This window comes from Lissotriton vulgaris, chromosome 11, assembly GCF_964263255.1.
Source record: "Lissotriton vulgaris chromosome 11, aLisVul1.2, whole genome shotgun sequence".
Taxonomy (NCBI): domain Eukaryota; kingdom Metazoa; phylum Chordata; class Amphibia; order Caudata; family Salamandridae; genus Lissotriton; species Lissotriton vulgaris.
In genome coordinates this window covers 836,578,369-836,596,475 of record NC_141699.1, presented here as the reverse complement: position 1 = coordinate 836,596,475, position 18,107 = coordinate 836,578,369, and the positions used below count along the sequence as shown (strand labels likewise).

The window sequence follows — 18,107 nt, the reverse complement described above, 5'->3', positions numbered from 1 at the left end:
AAATAATGTGTTGAGGATTGGTACATAAGTCTTGGAATACACAAATGAAACATCAACCATGGCACATAGTATGAAATATCGAAAGAGCGTATGGGAGGTTCAGGGCTATACAGAAGGACATCTGAGATAGTACACTAGAAGAAAGATCAGGAAGATAGTGAAAGATAGTGATGAACGAGAAAAAAATGATAAAAACATGGAATTAGAAGTAGCAAAAGATGTATAGCCCTGAACCTCCTACTATGTGCCATGGTTGATGTTTCATTTGTGTGTTCCAAGACTTATGTACCAATCCTCAACACAATATATCGGTGTTCCCCTTGTTTCTCTTACTTTTTCTTTACCCTCCTATATTCCTCTAATTATTTGCTTTTCTCTCACAATTTCTGAACTACCTTACGTTCTCGTGGTCTCTCCGATTTTGTCGACTGTCTAATGCCATTTTTGTCTACCCACGTGCATTTAGCTTCATTCTTTACCTTTCTTTGTAACTTTTCTCACCCTGTTTTGTACATTTTCCCATTTTCCCTCAATAACCCTTTTTATTCCTTATTCTAGTATTGATGATTAAACCTTTGGGAAGTACGACCCTCCCAAGGTGGCCGCCGTCATTTGTTCGTCTATCATGTTTACCCCCATTTGAATTTTTTTGTGATTTATTTTATATTTTTGTCCATTGTATACATTTTCATGGTTTTGACCTCTGGGCTCAGCCTCAATATACTTTTATTTTCTCATTAGTAGTTTGGTTCCCTACATCGGCATGTTATCTTTCACTACCTTGGTCCGTTTTTAGTTTCCCTTTATTTCATTAACTTCCGTGTTGCTTCACGGAGTGCCGACCCACTTGTTAGACCTGCTTTGTGCTTTCCACGCACGACCTCTGGTAAGCCCTTACTACTGTATTTATTCCTTTGCGGTTTACCCACACGGGGGCCTTATATCAGATGTAACTTGTCCGTGCTATGCGTTCGTTGCGCTCGAGCCAACACGGAGCTAATTACTTGCACGGGCGATGTTCACGCGATTCCCACGCCGAGCACTATGGTTTAACTTCACTGGAATCTTGCCATTATTTCACTGTCCCCATGATTAATGCCTTTTCGTCACGAGACAGACCGGTATTTTTATGTTTATTATTATTTTTTCACGATGTCTTCTTTCAACACGAGGTTTTACAACAACTGAGAAAGACTTTGGTACACTCTCAGTTTTAGATTTCCTTGTCACTTTTTAGTAGTTACTGTGTTGGGTGCTTTACTGTTTTTCTTACTCACACATCTCTTTAGTGTTATTCCACTGGTTTGGACATCTATTTAAGCTCACCCCTTGACCATCTTATTTTTTTAGTGATGTACTTAATATTGTGGTTGAGAGCTCCCCTTCCTGATACGATAACTTTCATTTTCAGATTTGTGAATTGTCCCCTGATGAAGGGCCCCGTCCCGAAATGCATAGGGACATCATCAATACAATTGGATGTTGTTGAAAATTAAATTGCGTGCACCATTCTTCAATACAGTCACTATGATGTAACATGTGACCTACAAAATAAAGTTCTCTAAATGGATTACCATTGAATAAGAAATTTTTCAGTTTCTAGACCTGGATTACTTACATTGGAATTTGTTGAAGGAGCCTTCGTCTCCCACAGGTGTGCTTTAGGAAGCAGTGTGGGCGACTCCTGCACTCCCCTTACTCTTGAGTTAAAATTTTGAGCCCCTACCGGCCGGGAGGGACTCTTTCCCTGGCACCCAAAGACACGATTATTATCGTATCGACACTGACCTATTTGAAACGTTTACCCAGGAGTGCCGCCATCCCCATATAACTTGTTGATTGCCTTTACAAAAGAACCATTATTCGCATTCAAGAAGAACTGCAGCATTGCTAACCAATTAGTAAGAGCAGCCCTTCCACAAGAAAAAAATCCCAACTTACGAACGATGTCTACCGCCTATCCAAGGACACCATAAATGTGGTACATGCTCATGTTGTGATACAACAAAAGAAGGAATCATATTTGAACATAAAAATATTATCTGGAAACACAAGACATTCACAAACTGCAAATCCCGGTACGTGATATATGGAATCGTATGTCCCTGTAACCAAGTGTACATTGGGAAAACTAATCAAGAGGGGCGACTCAGGATACAACAACATACATCCAGATTAAACAATGTAGCGAAAGCACCCCTTGTAAACCATTGGCGGGAAAAGAATCACAAGGAAACAGACCTAATTTGGACAGTAATTTCGAAAGTGGATAACGACGCAAGAGGCGGTGACTTGGAAGCAAAGCTCTCGCGAAGGGAAGCTATGCTAATAGTCAAATTTAACTCGGCCATACAGGGTTTGAATGAGCTGACAGATGTTGAAACTATGTTAAATTGTGTGGACACCTGAATAGAATGTAGAATTGGTAGCGGATAATGCTGAAACAAGTTCACAACACAGGCCATTAGAGAGATTGCTAGGTGGTTTGATAACTGTAGACCATCCGCAACCCGTGTTGTCCTGCTAGTTAAATTCTAACACTTAGATCCTGGAAAGACCTCACACATGAAGATAATACCAGAGCAATCCGGCTATTGTCAAACATATTACAGCTTGTATCTGAATATTGCACATAAGGCTTTGCTGAGCACACACGTGGAGATTCTCCAGACATTTGCTATCAGTGCGTTTGCTCCAAAAAAAACGGACCAAGTGACATCGGAGAAGAATGAAGATGCATACTAACACAGCTAAACTACATATCCCATGATTCTTCGCACAACTGGCAGAATGTGACCCAGAGATATGATATAAATTAGTATCACCAATTGCGCACAATCTATGCGGAACGAGCACAAACATTCTATTTCAGACGTGCCCCACCATATATTGTTAAGTCCAAGGAAAATAAAGTGGAAAACATTGTAAAGACCAAAGGAAAATGAAGTGGCACGGTAACATGACTAATATAAAAAACGCAAATCCAAGATTGCAAAAGTCGATCATATTTTGGGACAAACGTTAAAACTTAATCCAAACAAGTAACATATATGGAATCGAGCTGGTACATTTAATGGGCACAGCTAGACCGGAAATACATCCCCCATGATCCTTTGCGGACCCGGAAGCTCACGCCATTCACTTTTGACGCGGTGTTCAAACTCAGAAGGAAAGCACTTTATGCTCCGTGCCCTGATCTTTTAAGGTAAATATTGACGCATGGCTGGGTACACCTTCAAGCACAAACTAACTCCAGACTCTTGGGCGTGTAATACCATCTCCTCTTGGTTTTTTCCAGACGGGAGCACACGACTATTGTACAAGGAAACCTGAACCCACGAATGAAGTAAGAACGGGCTGACTAATCGAATGAACTGTAACGTAGCAGCGTGGCTAAAGTTGTAAACCACAACTTATTGGTTCTTTTCTTTGTTAGAGAGCCAGGCAGTCGAGTAAACAAAGTCGGACACTCAATACACATAAAAGTAAGTGGCACGATAATGGTGTAGGATGTTTACGGATGCTCAATGTTGGATGTGGGTTGTGACTTTCTGCATTTTCCTTGCAATAGAATTGAGTTCACGTCGGGGGCAAACTCACATCATCTGCATTTTGATACAAAAGAGGTAAGATAAGGAGGCTAGCAGTAATGGAGGTGGCAGTATGCGAAAAGATATATGTCCTAAAGAAAGGTTTTTTCCTTTTTTGCAGACTATGGTCCTGATCAGAACTCCTTAATGCGAGTTCGAAACGCGTAGACTGTAAAAAGCCAAAAGGATAGAATAAGCTAAAGAAATTGAAAAAAATAGGCTTCTTGATGAGAAAATAAATTGTTAATGGCTGTGCTGTGAATAACTTAATTCCAGCAAATATTTAGTAAATTTATGTCATCTTTAACGGTATGAGAGAGGTATGATTGTTTGAATGATTCTTTTTGAAATGTAGAAACGTTTTTGTGAGGAATAACGTTTTTTTTGTGTACATAAGGTCTTAAAAAATGTGAAGTTTGAAAATTAAAAAAAAAACAATAATAAGAGTAAAAATAAGTATTGAACAAAATAAAATAACTGAAAGTAAATAAGAACACAAAGCATATTGTTTTATTCAGATGTTTTGAGAGAAAAAGGTTTTGTCTAATTGAGTAGCGGCACTGGAGCCTTACAGATGTCATTAAGGGGAATATTCCCTAAGGCAGCCATAGCAGCCTTTATCTTGCAAGTGGAATGTGCTCTAGGGGGTATTAGCAAAGTTCTTTTTACTTTCTGATATCATGTCTGGATACATTTTACAATCCATCTTGCAATACCTGATTTAGATATGGGATTGCCTTTGTGTGGTGGAGAAAATGCAATAAAAAGTTGCTTTGTTTTTTTATTCTTTTTTTCGGTCTATGTAATATAGTAAAGCTCCTCTAAAATCAAGAATGTGTAGATCTTGTTCTGCTATAGAATCAGGTTCAGGGGAGAACACTGGTAACTCAACCGATTGATTGAAATGCAGAAACTACTTTAAGGAGAAATTTAGGATTGGTGCGAAGAACCACTTTGTCTCTATGAACATAAAAGAAAGGCTCTTGTATAGTTAATGCCTGGAGTTCACAGACTCTTCTCAGTGAAGGTATTGCGATGAGGAAAGCAACCTTCCATGAGAGGAATTGTATTTGGCACCGATGCATTGATTCGAATGCAAGTACTATATTTGGGTTCCACACTGGTGCAGGTGGGACTCTTGGTGGTATCACTCTTTTTAATCTTTCTAGAAAGGCTTTAATCACTGGTAATCTGAAGAGAGATTTGTGTTGCCTGTTTTGCAAATATGCAGCTACTGCTGCTAAATTTAAGCGAATGGATGTGTAGGCTACAGGTAACTGATTATGTTCTATATAGAAGCATCAAGAGGATTGATATTGTTACGATAGATAAATTGCTTCCATTTTGCTGCATAACATGTCCTAGTAGTAGACTTTACAGCTTCTCTTAGGACATTCCTATAGTCTGGTGGTAAGTGTAAATAACCAAACTCTAGGACTTCAGGAGCCAGATCGGCAGGTCGAGTTCTTTGGGATTTGGAGGCTTGATTTCTCAATGGCTTTGAGTGAGGAGACTGGAGGTGAGATGCGCTTCTGGTGTGAAACTATTGACAGTTCCAACAGGGTGGTAAACCAGCACTGAGGTGCCCATGTTGGAGTGATGAGAGGTGCCCATGTTGGAGTGATGAGAATTAATGTGAGGGATGTTTGCCTGAGCTTCCGAACTACCAGTGAAATGAGTGGGAGAGGCGGAAAAGCATAGGCAAATATCCCTGACCAGTTCATCCATAGGGCACTGCCTTAGGAGAGCGGGTGTGGGAACCTGGAGGCGAAGTTTGGGCATTTTGCGTTTTCTGCTCTGGCAAACAGGTCTATCTGAGGAAATCGTCATTCCTGAAAGTAGGGTAGGAAAGCCTGAGGATGAATTTCTCACTCATGGATTTGCTGCTTCTGTCTGCTGAGAAGGTCTGCAATTTGATTGTTTACTCCTGGAAGGTGTTCTGCCAGGAGATTATTCTTGTGGCGTATAGCCCATTTCCAAATGGCTTGTGCATGAGAGGTGGAGTGTGTGACTCCCCTGTTTTATCCCATAGTACATAGCTGTCATGTTGTCCATGCGAACTAGGACAGTTTTGCCTACAAGGCGAATTTGAAAGGCTTTGAGCACTAGAAACACTGCTAGTAGTTTTAGGTGATTTGTATGGAGACTTTTGTGCTTTAGATTCCACAATGCTTGGATTGTGTGATCCTGTAAGTGAGCACCCCAACCAGTCAGCGGTTTGTCTGTTAGCACGATCTGTGGAACAGGGTCTATGAAGGGCAGCCTTTTGGATACATTTTGTGGGTTCCACAGCTGCAGAGAGCGATGGGTGCAGCAGTCTACCAACACTAGATCAGTTAATTGACCCTGCGACAGGTTCAACTGACATACTAAGCATTCTTGTAGGGAACAAATGTGAGGTCTTGCATGGGGTTGGTAATGAGTGGTTGGGCAGAAACTGAGTGAGAAGAGACTGACTACTGTGAATTCTTGCTGCATTGGGAGAGGCAAAGCTTTTTGAGCGTCTATGGTGGCTCCCAAATAAGGCTGTGTGTTTGAAGCCTGCAGATGGGACTTCAGCGCACTGTAACCCCTAGTTGGTGTAGTAAGTAAAGCTGAGTGTGTTAGAGACACTTCTGGCAAGTGCTGGCTTTGATGAGCCAGTCTTCTAGATAGGGGAAGACGTGGATATGCTGTCTTCTCAGACAAGCTGCGACTACGGACAGGCATTTGGTAAATACTATCGGAGCTGTGGGGACTCCTAACTGTAGTACATTGAATAGGTAATGTTGACCCGCTATCACAAATCTGAGATATTTGCGATGAGCGGGGTAAATTGGAAAGTGGAAATATGCATCTTTTAAGTATAGAGTATACAAAGTTGTCCTGTTATAAAAGTGTAAGCACTTGTTGAAGTGTCATCATGTGGAAATGTTTTGACAGTACCGGTTCAGTCCTCTGAGGTCCAAAATAGGACTTAACGAGCCGTCCTTTTTGGAAATTGGAAAATACAGGGAGTAATGTCTGACCCTTGATATTGTAATGGTACCGTCTCTAGGGCTTCCTGTTTGAGGAGGTGCAAATATTCTTGGGACAATTTGTGAGACCGGGGAGTAATGTTTGGAAGATTGGTGGTAAGCTCCAGGCAATAACCACCCATTTGTCTGTTGTTAAAGATTGCCAAACGGGGAGAAATTGAAGAAGACGTCTACCAACAGGTGTTAAATGATCAGTGGAAGGGTAGGTAAGTCACTGCTTGTTAGAGCAAGGGGGAGTTACAGGACGTGGAATCCTTTCCTCTACCCTTGCTGTTGTTTCAACTATATCCTCCTCTAAAGAAACCTCTAGTGGAGGAAGGTTGACCGTTGCCTTTATAGGAGGAAACACTGGTGTCTGAAGATGTGGTCTTAGAGCCTCCCCCATGATAAAAGGAGAGACAGCCCTATTTGAGTGAGACTGTAGAGTTCCTATAGACTTTGCTGCCTCTGTGTCTTTTTGTTATTTTCTCTAAAGCCTGATCAACTTCAGACCCGAAAAAATTCTCTTCATCGAATGAAGTGTTTAATATGAATTGCTGGACTCAAGGTTTTAAACCAGAAATCCTTAGCCAGGCTTGTCTCCTGAGTAACACATTAGTGTCAATCTCTAGAGCTGCAGTGTCGGCAGCATCGGCGCACATCTAATAGAGGAATTGGAGACAAACTTTCCTTCTTGTACTAGAACCTATGCTTTAGCTTTGTGCTTATTTGAGAGTTATTAGTCCCAGAGCGCTCTATCATACCTGGCTAAGAGGGCCAGGGTGTTGATGATGCGCCAATGATTTGCAGCCTGGGCAGCTCTTCGTTTGCCAGAGGTGTCTATAATTTGGACTGTTTGTCTGGAGAAGGGAGGAGAGATACCCAGAGGTTTGTGAATTAGCACATTTAAGGGCATTGGAGACAACAACCGAGTCTAGAGGTAACTGCCCCTTAATGAAGGCTGTGTCAGAGGGAGCAGGCTTTAAAGATGTCCTCGGAGTGTCTCATCACACCTTTGAGCATAAGGAGAGTGACTAGATCTGTGTGTACTACTCAAAGTTTCGAACAAGAAACCTTCCAGGAATTCCTTGTGTAGTTGTACCCCATGATACTGTGCAGCTCTAGCAAGGAACTCTAAATAACCTACATTGTCATCATGCAGGGAAGGCTCTGCAGGGTAAATGTCTGGATCATTATCTGTAGGTGGATCAATCAATAGTGTAGTCTTTCCAGGGATCTACAGGTAACTGAATATGTTCATCATCATCCTGCGAGGGTGGCGAATTGTGTGGTGTCCATATTAAATGTTCCAATATTGGAGAAGGTGGTGAAGGTGTAGGGGAACATGGTGGAAGAGGAGATGGGTTAGTACCGACCTTTTTTTTTTTTTAAAGGAATCTTATATTAATAATAATACAGGCATTTAAGGCGCGCAAACAGCTACCTCCAAAGAGGTGTCCCGGCGCTCGAGCGACAAGTGAAACGCGGGAGACAGCAGCGAACAAGTCCCATGGGATTAAGTTAGGTTAAAAAGCCATGTTTTAACTGCCTTCCTAAATTGTGTTTCAGAGGAAATCTGACGCAAGGAATTAGGGAGGGAGTTCCATAATTTGGACGCTCCGAACAAAGAAGATCTACCACCCAGCTGGGTTTTCTTCACTCGTAAAATAATGAATCCCAACAAATGGTTTTTAAATGTCACTGGACAGCTGCTGGATCACAGCATACATGCAACCCATTACTTTTTTTGCATCAAGTTTCTCTTTGTAGTTAGTGACGACTGCAGAGAATTTTCTTGGATCGAAAGAAACTGCATGCGTTGCAGTCTTGTTCGTCCTGCTCTGGAGATGAGCTTAAGTTGCACGCTTTGTGCGAGTCAGTGCACTGATATTTTGCGTGGCACAGAGGGCAGAATTTGAATGGAGTCCGTTCCATCAACTGCGAGGTGGACCGACGCGGTTAGGCCTCCCACGAGGTTTCCGATCACATTTTAATTTTCTTCGACCAATACGCTTAGAAGTGGGATACGCATACGAAACAATTCCGATGTGGGTATAGTGGATTGAGTACCGAGGGGAACCCAAAGAACAATTTCGAACCGTAGTGCAGCAATTCACGTCCGAACCGGATGGCGGAGAAAAACAATCCAACAAGGGAGTCAATGCCCATGCACACTATCACCGAAAGGAGGAGTCACCTTACCTCTTCACTGTAAAGACTTCTTTGAAGAAAAATAACTTGCCAACATCCTGACTCAACACTATATGGCAGGAGTAAGCAAAGCATGTGATCTACAGCTCACATGCCTCAAACACTACCTTCCCTGAGAAGCTAAAAATAAAATCGATGCATTCCTAAACAAAAAGAAAACCATATCAGAAAACATTGATCTTAAACTTCAAATTAGCAATTCTGAAACATATAGTTTCCCTCAATCGGTTCTTAGAAACTTTTATACTGGAGTAACTGTAAGAGAGCCAATTATACAACACCCAGGAAATCGATTGAAGGGAAAGACCTTTATCTCATTTAAAAGTACAGAAAAGCACATAGACGTTTGCCCCAAATTATGGGGGTAAAATCTAATGCCTACCTCTTGTCCTGTGGCCACATCAATGGCTGTGAAAACTGTTCCAGAAGCGCTGTGAAATGTAAAACATGACACGTTAATAAGTATTTGATCCATTTTTTATTTTTTGAAATCTGACCTACAAGTAAAAAAATAAACTCTTGAGGCGCAAGTGGCAGTAAATCTAGTTGAAAAGTTAATTGAAAAGACAACCTTAAAAAAAACTATAACACATGGAGGCATGTTCTTTGAGTTCATAACCCTAAAGCTATTTGAAACGTATGGAATGTAGTGCAACAGTGGTTGTGAATCATAAACTAAGTCTAGGCTGACAGTACTGCACAATTTAAAGTCAACAAGAAGTTACTCACCTCAGAAACTCCAATAATGGTATCTGTAATATTGTGCATCTGCACAGAGTTTGCTTTGCTCAAGGCACGTGGGAAGACTGGTCTGTAGAGCACAACAAATGTTTCTCTGTACGCTGCACGGGGCTCAGAGAACCATATATAACAGCCATGCATACCCACTGAATCCTCAATTTTAGTTTGAAACCATGGGCAGGAAGCACTGATTAACAAAACTAGAGTAGACCATAATCGGACATGCATATTCTTCCAGAAAAATTAACAAATAAAAGATAATATTGAAGGAGGGTTCAGGTAAAGATCCAAAGTAGATTGCACAGCTAATGAGAAAAATTAGACTGTCATGAAGCCCAGTTCACGCCTGCATATATAACCTATTAGTTACTTGAATAATGTCACTGAACGGTTCAGACACCATAATTCACAAAAACATAAATATGAACAAGCCGTAATTCATAGGTATTAGGAATTAGAATGTTACCATTTCAAACCACTTCGCCTAGCGAGTTATTATACAATCTGAACATGATTAATGCAATACACGTCAAATAAGTATCCTCTACCATAAAATATAAGGATACTGCATTGTCAGATGAGGAATGACGGCTATGATCGAGTTTGTTTTTAAGGTTACGTAACTTTTTGGCGGTTGTAAGTTATGCAAAAATTACTTTATTCCTTCTGATACATACATTATCAACCTTTCCTTCAAACCTTCTAAAACTTTGTTATCCTGCTCCTTTCCATGGGAGAAATATGGTTGTGGGCATGTAAAATAAACGAAGAATCTGTACTATTAAAATAAACACCTATAGGCAGCATTTATCTGTTGCAAACTCACTTTCAGTAAATACCAGCAAGCCACTTTCTGAAAAGGCTGCAGCTCGGATTGGAAAAACCTGCAGAGTTCTGCATTTTGACAGCATATTGCTGGTCTTGATACATTCTCCATCTGCTATCAAAAGGGTAATACACTGAGAATTTGTGGTCAAATAATGAATCCCAACAAATGGTTTTTAAATGTCACTGGACAGCTGCTGGATCGCAGCATACATGCAGCCCATTGCTTTTTTTGCATCAAGTTTCTCTTTGTGCAGTTAGTGTGAAAATGTTTTCCCCTAAACAAGTGAAACTGTTGGGCAGCAGGAAGGTGAGAAATACTTAAAGCTGCTTACAAGATGTCCAGGTGTTAGTGTAAGGCTTCTTTAAAGGGTTACAGGCATTCTTATGTATAAGTGAGATTTCAAACAGTCTGCAAGTTTTGCTTAACAATCGGCCCTAAATGCAATTCGAATATTCATACTGTATATATATCATGCATCTAGTGGCTCGCCACCCTCTGAGTAAGTTAAGGGCAGCAACTCAAAACTGAGATATTGCAACAATAGCTTACCAGCCTCCAAGTGTTACGGTAATGGTGGAAAAAAAACTACTAGTGTGAAAAACATAGGGATATTGAGAAACCACCTGTGGCACTCTACATCTTTACATGACCATCGATTCACCAAAACTTCAGTGGAAGTGACATCACAGGAAGTGACATCAAAATGGAAAAATCCCGCTGCAAAAGATTGGAGCGTATCTGGAGATCCAACTATTTTTCGGCAGACAAAGAAAACTACAAACTTGCATTACATAAATATCACACTCTATGTAATACTGCCAGGGCTAATTATGTTAACAACACGATACTGAAAGCCCAGAATCGTCCTAAAGCCCTCTTTAAGGCAGTTCAGGAACTATCTGGTATGTCTTGTGCCCCCAAAGCTCCCTGTCTGGATAGCAATCAATGTAATTCTTTGGCAGACTTCTTTACAATGAAAATTGACAACATCTATGCAGGTTTTAGAGCTTGACCATCCGCTTCACCCAGGTCATCCATTCAGCAATACGACCGACCATCCATACAGGACGACCCTGAGCGACCTCCTTCTCCTTTATTAGATAAGTGGGAACGTATTTCTATGCCCGTTTTCCAGAAACTGTTGGCAGAGATCAAATCTGGCTCTCCATTGGATCCCATGCCCCCCCCAGATTCTCTGTACTTTAGCCAACGTCCCTCTGGACTGTATCTTGGCTCTCTTGAATGCCTCTCTTATGGAGGCAACTGTTCCTAACATCTGGAAACATGCAATGGTGGTTCCACTTTTGAAGAAAGCCAATGCGGATGTTTGCAACCCTGCCAACTTCCGGCCCATTTCCCTGCTTCCCTGCCTCTCGAAGGTGTTGGAGAAGCATGTTAACCGTCACCTCACCAGCCACATTGAATCAGCGAACGTTCTCCACCCTTCCCAGTCAGGTTTCCGGGCGGGCTTCTCGACGGAGTCCACCCTTCTGGGAGTCTCGGAGACAGTCAGGCGCCAGGTAGATAGAGGGGAGACAGTGGCACTCATCCTTTTGGATTTGAGTGCCGCTTTTGACACCGTCTCCCACAACATCCTTCTCTCTGCCTTGAAGTCCGTTGGTATCTGCGGCTCCGCTCTTGCTTGGATCTCTAATTTTCTTTCTAGTCGCACTTTTCAGGTCTTTTCCCCCTCTTCTGTGTCCACTGTTCACAATTCTCCGTATGGTGTTCCCCAAGGTTCTATTCTCAGTCCTTTATTTTTCAATCTTTATGTTAGACCTCTTGCTGTTCTTGCTGAATAGGCTGGACTTTCTATTTTTTCGTATGCTGATGACACTCAAATCATTTTCTCTCTTTCTTCTAATCAGCACTCCCCCTCCTCTTCTCTTCGTTCTGGACTCACTGACATCGCCAACTGGATGCTGACGAACAAACTAAAGCTAAATGGCGGCAAAACAGAGCTTCTCTTGTTTGGGCCGGACTCTGCTCTCTGGGGCCCGCAACATTAGCCTCAGCAAATGGGACCATTGCCGGCCTCAGCAACTACAGCACGCAATCTCGGGGTCCTCTTTGATAATCAGTTATCCATGAGACAACATGTGGTCAAAGTCTCAGCCACCTGTACTACCATCTTCAGGTGGTTGAGGAAGATCACATGGATGCCTCCTCCAGACACCCAGAAGTCAGTGGTCCAGGCCCTAGTGACATCTCGCCTGGACTACGGTAATGTACTTCTTCTGGGTGCCTGCAAAGAGGTCACCCGGAAGCTCCAAGTGGTTCAGAACATGGCTGCCCGTCTACTTTGTAATTTGCCTAGAACTACCTCAGTCTCTTCTTCCCTGCGTAGCCTGCATTGGCTGCGCATAGAATCCAGGTCCAAATTCAAAGCACTATGCTTTATGCACCGTATTAAAGCTGGAAAATCCCCTCACTATCTATCCACTTTAGTTCAACAATATTGTCCCTCCCGCACCCTTAGATCCTCTACTCACTGCAGATTCTCTGTCCCCCGTTTCAAGCGTGCTAGAGTCGGTGGGCGCTCTTTTTCATACCTAGCACCCACGCTCTGGAACTCGCTCCCCATCCCTTTGCGGTCTGAAACATGTTATCTTAAGTTCCGCAAAGGAGTGAAAGCCTGGCTGTTCTCTCTGTAACCTGTTCCTTACACTCCCGTTTGCCCTCTATTACTTCTGTTCTCCTAGCGCCGGGAAACCCTCGGGTAGCTGCGCGCTCTACAAAATCAGATATAATAATAATAATAATAATAATAATATGAACTCTGACCGTGATTCTTTCCAGGGATGACGTAACATTACAATAATTGAGGATTTTCGTTGATAGTAACAAAGTTCCCCATGTGCTGCTGCATTATTTTGTATCAAAGAGCGTTCTATGGATTTTGCATTGGGGCTCCCATGCAACCAGCCATGTCTTTTGATGCAAATCTACCTACCTACAAACATCGTTACGCAGGAATGTGTGTCAAAATCTTATGCGTCCTCGAGGCAGGCATTCAGAGGAGAAACCTTTTCATTTGTTTTCTGTTTTTCCAACTTTACATGTGTGCTGTATTAGGCAGCACACATGCAAAGTGGGAAAAGCCATAAAGCATAGTTTTTGTACTGGAAGGGACTATTTCCAGTATTAATCCTATGCTTCAGCACATGCATACACCTTGCACAAGTATACGTGGGTTGGCGCATGACTGTGCGCCAGCATACAGGGAGCGAAAGAATGCACCACATTTTTATTAGATATACAGCATTTCTTCTCTCCCTCTTTGACCCAAGACAGTGCAGCAACTTTGGTCCAGCTTTGCCTAGTGTCAAAGAAAAGTAAATCTTGCCTTCAATCTCTCTTACTACGTGTCATTTGACTCATTCACTTACACTCGCACACATGCTTACACATACAGAATTGTTTTTCACACATATGTATGCTCTCTCACTTAACACACTCACCTGCAATCACACATACAACATACATTTAAAATCATTATATTTCCCACAAATGCCACGATATGTCCAAAGTGTGCTGTATTTTTATTACACCAAGATTATAAATTATTATTAAATATTAGTATAACAAAACAAAAGGGAGACAATTTGGAATGCGGCGCACCTGCATGTTTTTGACACTGATTTTGCCACCCTGAGGTAATATAAATTTTTATAGTCAATTGTGTCCCCTAAAGTGAACCCCACCGTCTCCATGTACGAGCTTAATGTGCATGTAACTTCCCTCCTCGACCTGCTATGAAGACGCAAATACATTTGCGTCCAACGTTAACATGTCCTCTTTCAGATCCACCATGAATGGATCGATAATTCAGTTTCTAAGTATGCCTTGCCAACGTCTTTTCATGGTGCACTTCCACGTTTTTCCTAGCCCTGCAGAGCTAGGCCCTGATTTCTGCCATCAAGCCCTTTCTGTTCTCTGCCTCCTGAAAAGCTGCAATGTGGGATGCCTCCCTGACCTCTGTCCTACTCCCTGCGCGGCGAGCGGTGCCCGGCTCGGCCTGCTTGCCTGCCAAAGACAGTATTTTGCCTTCAAGTTATCAGTATAGCCGAGTTCAGCTCCTCGAAAACACATTCCAGTCTAGCAGAATAGATAAACATTTCCCCGGCTGCAGAGCAAAGGGCCCGGCCTCTCTGTCTCCATGCAAGTAATTCATTGCTCCTGTTACCATGTTAGGCCCATGGCCCCTCGCATTTCACGCAGACACGTAGTCACATATGCACGCATTAATAGTCAGTATAGAGTAGCCTCTGCCCGAGAGACCTTTCCTTCTAGATAATATAGTTCCCCAAACACAAGATATCAGATATGATTTAGGAACGAGTTGATCTGACATGCCAGACTTCTGTCTCTTTCCTCTAGTGCTAAATGTCAAGTCCCCTGCACCCTCCAGCCTCACGTCAGTCACACGTCATGCTGCTGCGCGCGCATCCTTGCTACAGATTTCTGCTGACACTGCAAGATTCCACTATGTATCCACCCACCTGTGACAATTTCATGTGACGTTTTCTAGCACACACCTCCGTGTACGCCCTAGTGCACGCCTTCTGATTACGTATTGTTACGCACATGTGTTCTTATCTCGTTTCTCTCAGCTGTTTCGCCTTCTGTATTCCTCACCATTCTGTGCATTAACTATAAAAGTTGTACTCTGTCAATAAAGTATGCTCTATCCCTTCCCGATCCTTTATGGTGAAAGGAACATGATATCCTGGTTCGAACCATTCCATTTTATGGAATAAAACCCCTTTTAACCCAGCTGCCACGGACTTTGTCTCTTTTTTTTCGATTGAGTTATTTTTATTGAACTTTACCGCATAGAAATTCCGACGGTAAATATTTATTTACCACATTAATTTGGCGCCCGAACAGGGACCCCTCCCCCACCCCACGCGCCGGTAGGTGCGTTGCAGGCTTTGCCCCCTGCCCCAGCCAAGACGGACAATTACGCGTACCCGCAGGATTTCCTGTATCTCCCTCAGGGCCTACGGAGGTGACGGAGACTGCGATCAGCACCCAGACGAGGCGGTGAGGAGTGCGGAGGATCCCGACCAGAGCCCAGCCAAAGAGAACAAGGCCCGAGGTATCTAGAGGCCCACCAGTTCCGAAGTATCTACGTCACGAGTCGAGTCCAGTCCGGTCCAGTCCAGTCGAGTTTCCGAGGCCTTCCGTTCCGTGCTTCCCGGTGAGTACTGTTGCTGGGGACGCATCTAGACTGGTGCATTACTATGTATCCGGTAAAGACGGGTTTGGGTACACAGACCCGGTCTGCACTGTTTTAGCAGTGTATCTGTACTGTTTAGCAGTATATCAAGACATTCAAGGGTTCGATTTTGTTCTCGTTATAGAGTTCAAGGGTAGTCAATATGTGTTAAAAAAATTTTTATGTGATTAATGTCGTGGTATGAGTGACTGTTTTACTGTGTTTTTGTAGATCAGCTGTGTTCGAGTTCGAGAAAGTATCAATTGTCAAGTACCAAGATGCCATTATTCAGCAAATTAAAACAGATAGGAACTAGGAAAGGGATACTAGAGGAAGCAATTCCTGTCCCACCCAGGGACACTCCCGGAAATTTTATGTTCCATAAGCATGGTTTCGAGGCCATACTATACCTAGATTTATGGGCCGATTATACTAAGAACCTAGAAGAGAAATACAGATGGCCCGTTACAGGGACATGGGATGCAGATTGCATCATGAGAGTAGAAGAAGCGCTATGGAAAAAGAAAGCCAGACAATCTCAGAAAGATGCCATAGAATTGTGGCGTAAAGAATCACATAAAAGAACAGAAAAAGAATACAGAAAAGCAGAAAAACATAGGGAAGATTCAGAAAAAGCCCGAGAAAATGAATTAGTTGAGGAAGGTATACGAGTCAGAGCAGAACAAGTAGACTGACCGCGAAATACTCTTGCGAATGGTATGTATCCTCTTTTGGCCGAGGGTTTACCTAAGGCCACCCCAGAAGTACCAAAAGATCTGCCCCCTCTATTAGTTCAGACTAAATTACGCCACAAGACCGCAAAGGACATATTCCTTTCTTCCTATTTAGACGACGTAGCTCCCGCATATACAAATGCACGTGTTCATGTACCACCTGCTGATGGCACCCCGCCCCAAGATAATCTACCACTTCCGCAACAACAAACTCCTCCTCCCGTTCCACATCCCGCGCCTGTTCCCCCAGCCCCAGCCCTTCCCGCACCTATTATTCCTGGCATTCATCCACTAAATCCTTTTGGACCTGGCACCTCGGGAGGTGCGACAGGAGGTTTTCAAACGCCGCCACAAACACATTGACTGACTTATAGGGATTTAGCAAAACAACGTACACCTCAAACAGCGAGTTACAACATACTTAAAGAACCTCTCACAGACTGTAGATATGATCCAGTACCCGGTAAAGACGACAGAATGATGCTAGCATCAGTACGTCTACGACGAGTTGCAAACTATTTAATGTTACTACCAGGAATGATTGATCATCTAGACAGAATATATCATTTTGTCCAAACGGGGGAAGGTCCTGAAAGTATTGGCGAGGCCATGGCATACCAGAAAGTTGACACTCAAGGTATGATATTACGTTTCTTCATAAACTGCTTGATAAGAGATCAAGATAGGCCCGGTGTAGACAAGGAAGAAATGAACGCACTTAACAAATGGGGTCAGAATATAGCAGACGGAAAGCATGATAAACAGAGTTGTATAGATAACATGTACAGAAGGATCCGAAAAGCAGTAGTAAAAATACACGAAAGAAGACAGCCTGAAAGAGAAATAGATACAGACAAGAATGAATCCTCGGAGGAGGAGGAACAACCAGAGACCACAGCAGAAATATTGCAATTACCAGCTAGAGAAATGATAGCATATGTAGGTAAGGGAAGACCCTTTAATAATACAATACGTCCGGTACGTCCAGAAAGCAAGAGACTTTTTCAAGCAGCCATGTCAAATCCGAGGACTCCTGAACATTAGTTTCAGGCTACCGATAAAATACTTCAAGATCGAATGGGGTACCATGTACTCAATTCCATGGATGAACAAGAACTAGCCCGGTCCGCCGTACAATGGGCTGACAATTCTAGTACGTATAATGATGATGCAGTAGCTCAGACGTTCTTGAGCCTTTCCCCTGATGAACAGAAATTAGCTAGTGTATACATGATTCAGCATCTCATTACTTTACTTAAAAGCTAACATTCTGATCCAGGTCCCTTACCGGACATATTGGTAGAACTGCTCTCTAACAGATGGAGAGGCCTAGGTACCGATTTAATTAAAGAAATTCTAGAACATAGACACAAGTATAATACTTTTCTGAAACCACAGTTTATGTCAGCTCCACCACCCCCAGAAAAAAAAATGTTTTACTTCGACAGAATCCCTTACGAGAAGTACATCCAGTAAGAAAAGATGACACACTAGAACGTGTATATGTATATACACCCCTCACTAAAATAGAACTGCTAGAAATGAAGAAACTAGTACCCAGTCACAATAAAGACCCTGCAGGTTTTCACCGAGAAATTAAAGATATGCTACTCATGGGTGACTATACGTACTCAGATATTATGAAAATGTTAAAAGTACTGTTGCCAGCTGGCATTTACGAGAAACTCAAAGAGAAAGAATGGGAGGTGGGAGATAAAAAGATTAATTGGACCGAAATAGAAGACGAGGAAAATGGTCGTACTCCAGGGTTAGGCCTTGGGGAAA

At 42.5% G+C, this 18,107-nt stretch overlaps 1 protein-coding gene across 3 annotated transcripts in view; it reads right to left on the bottom strand.

Annotated features, from left to right (window-relative positions):
• The window catches only part of PAK2 (p21 (RAC1) activated kinase 2), a 1,025,622-nt gene that overhangs the window by 252,764 nt on the left and 754,751 nt on the right, over window positions 1-18,107 (bottom strand). For all 3 annotated transcript variants that reach the window (XM_086943970.1, XM_086943969.1, XM_086943968.1), the window contains exon 9: window positions 9,180-9,228. In XM_086943970.1, the coding sequence (XP_086800096.1) occupies window positions 9,180-9,228 (49 nt within the window). The remainder of the gene's footprint in view (window positions 1-9,179; window positions 9,229-18,107) is intronic.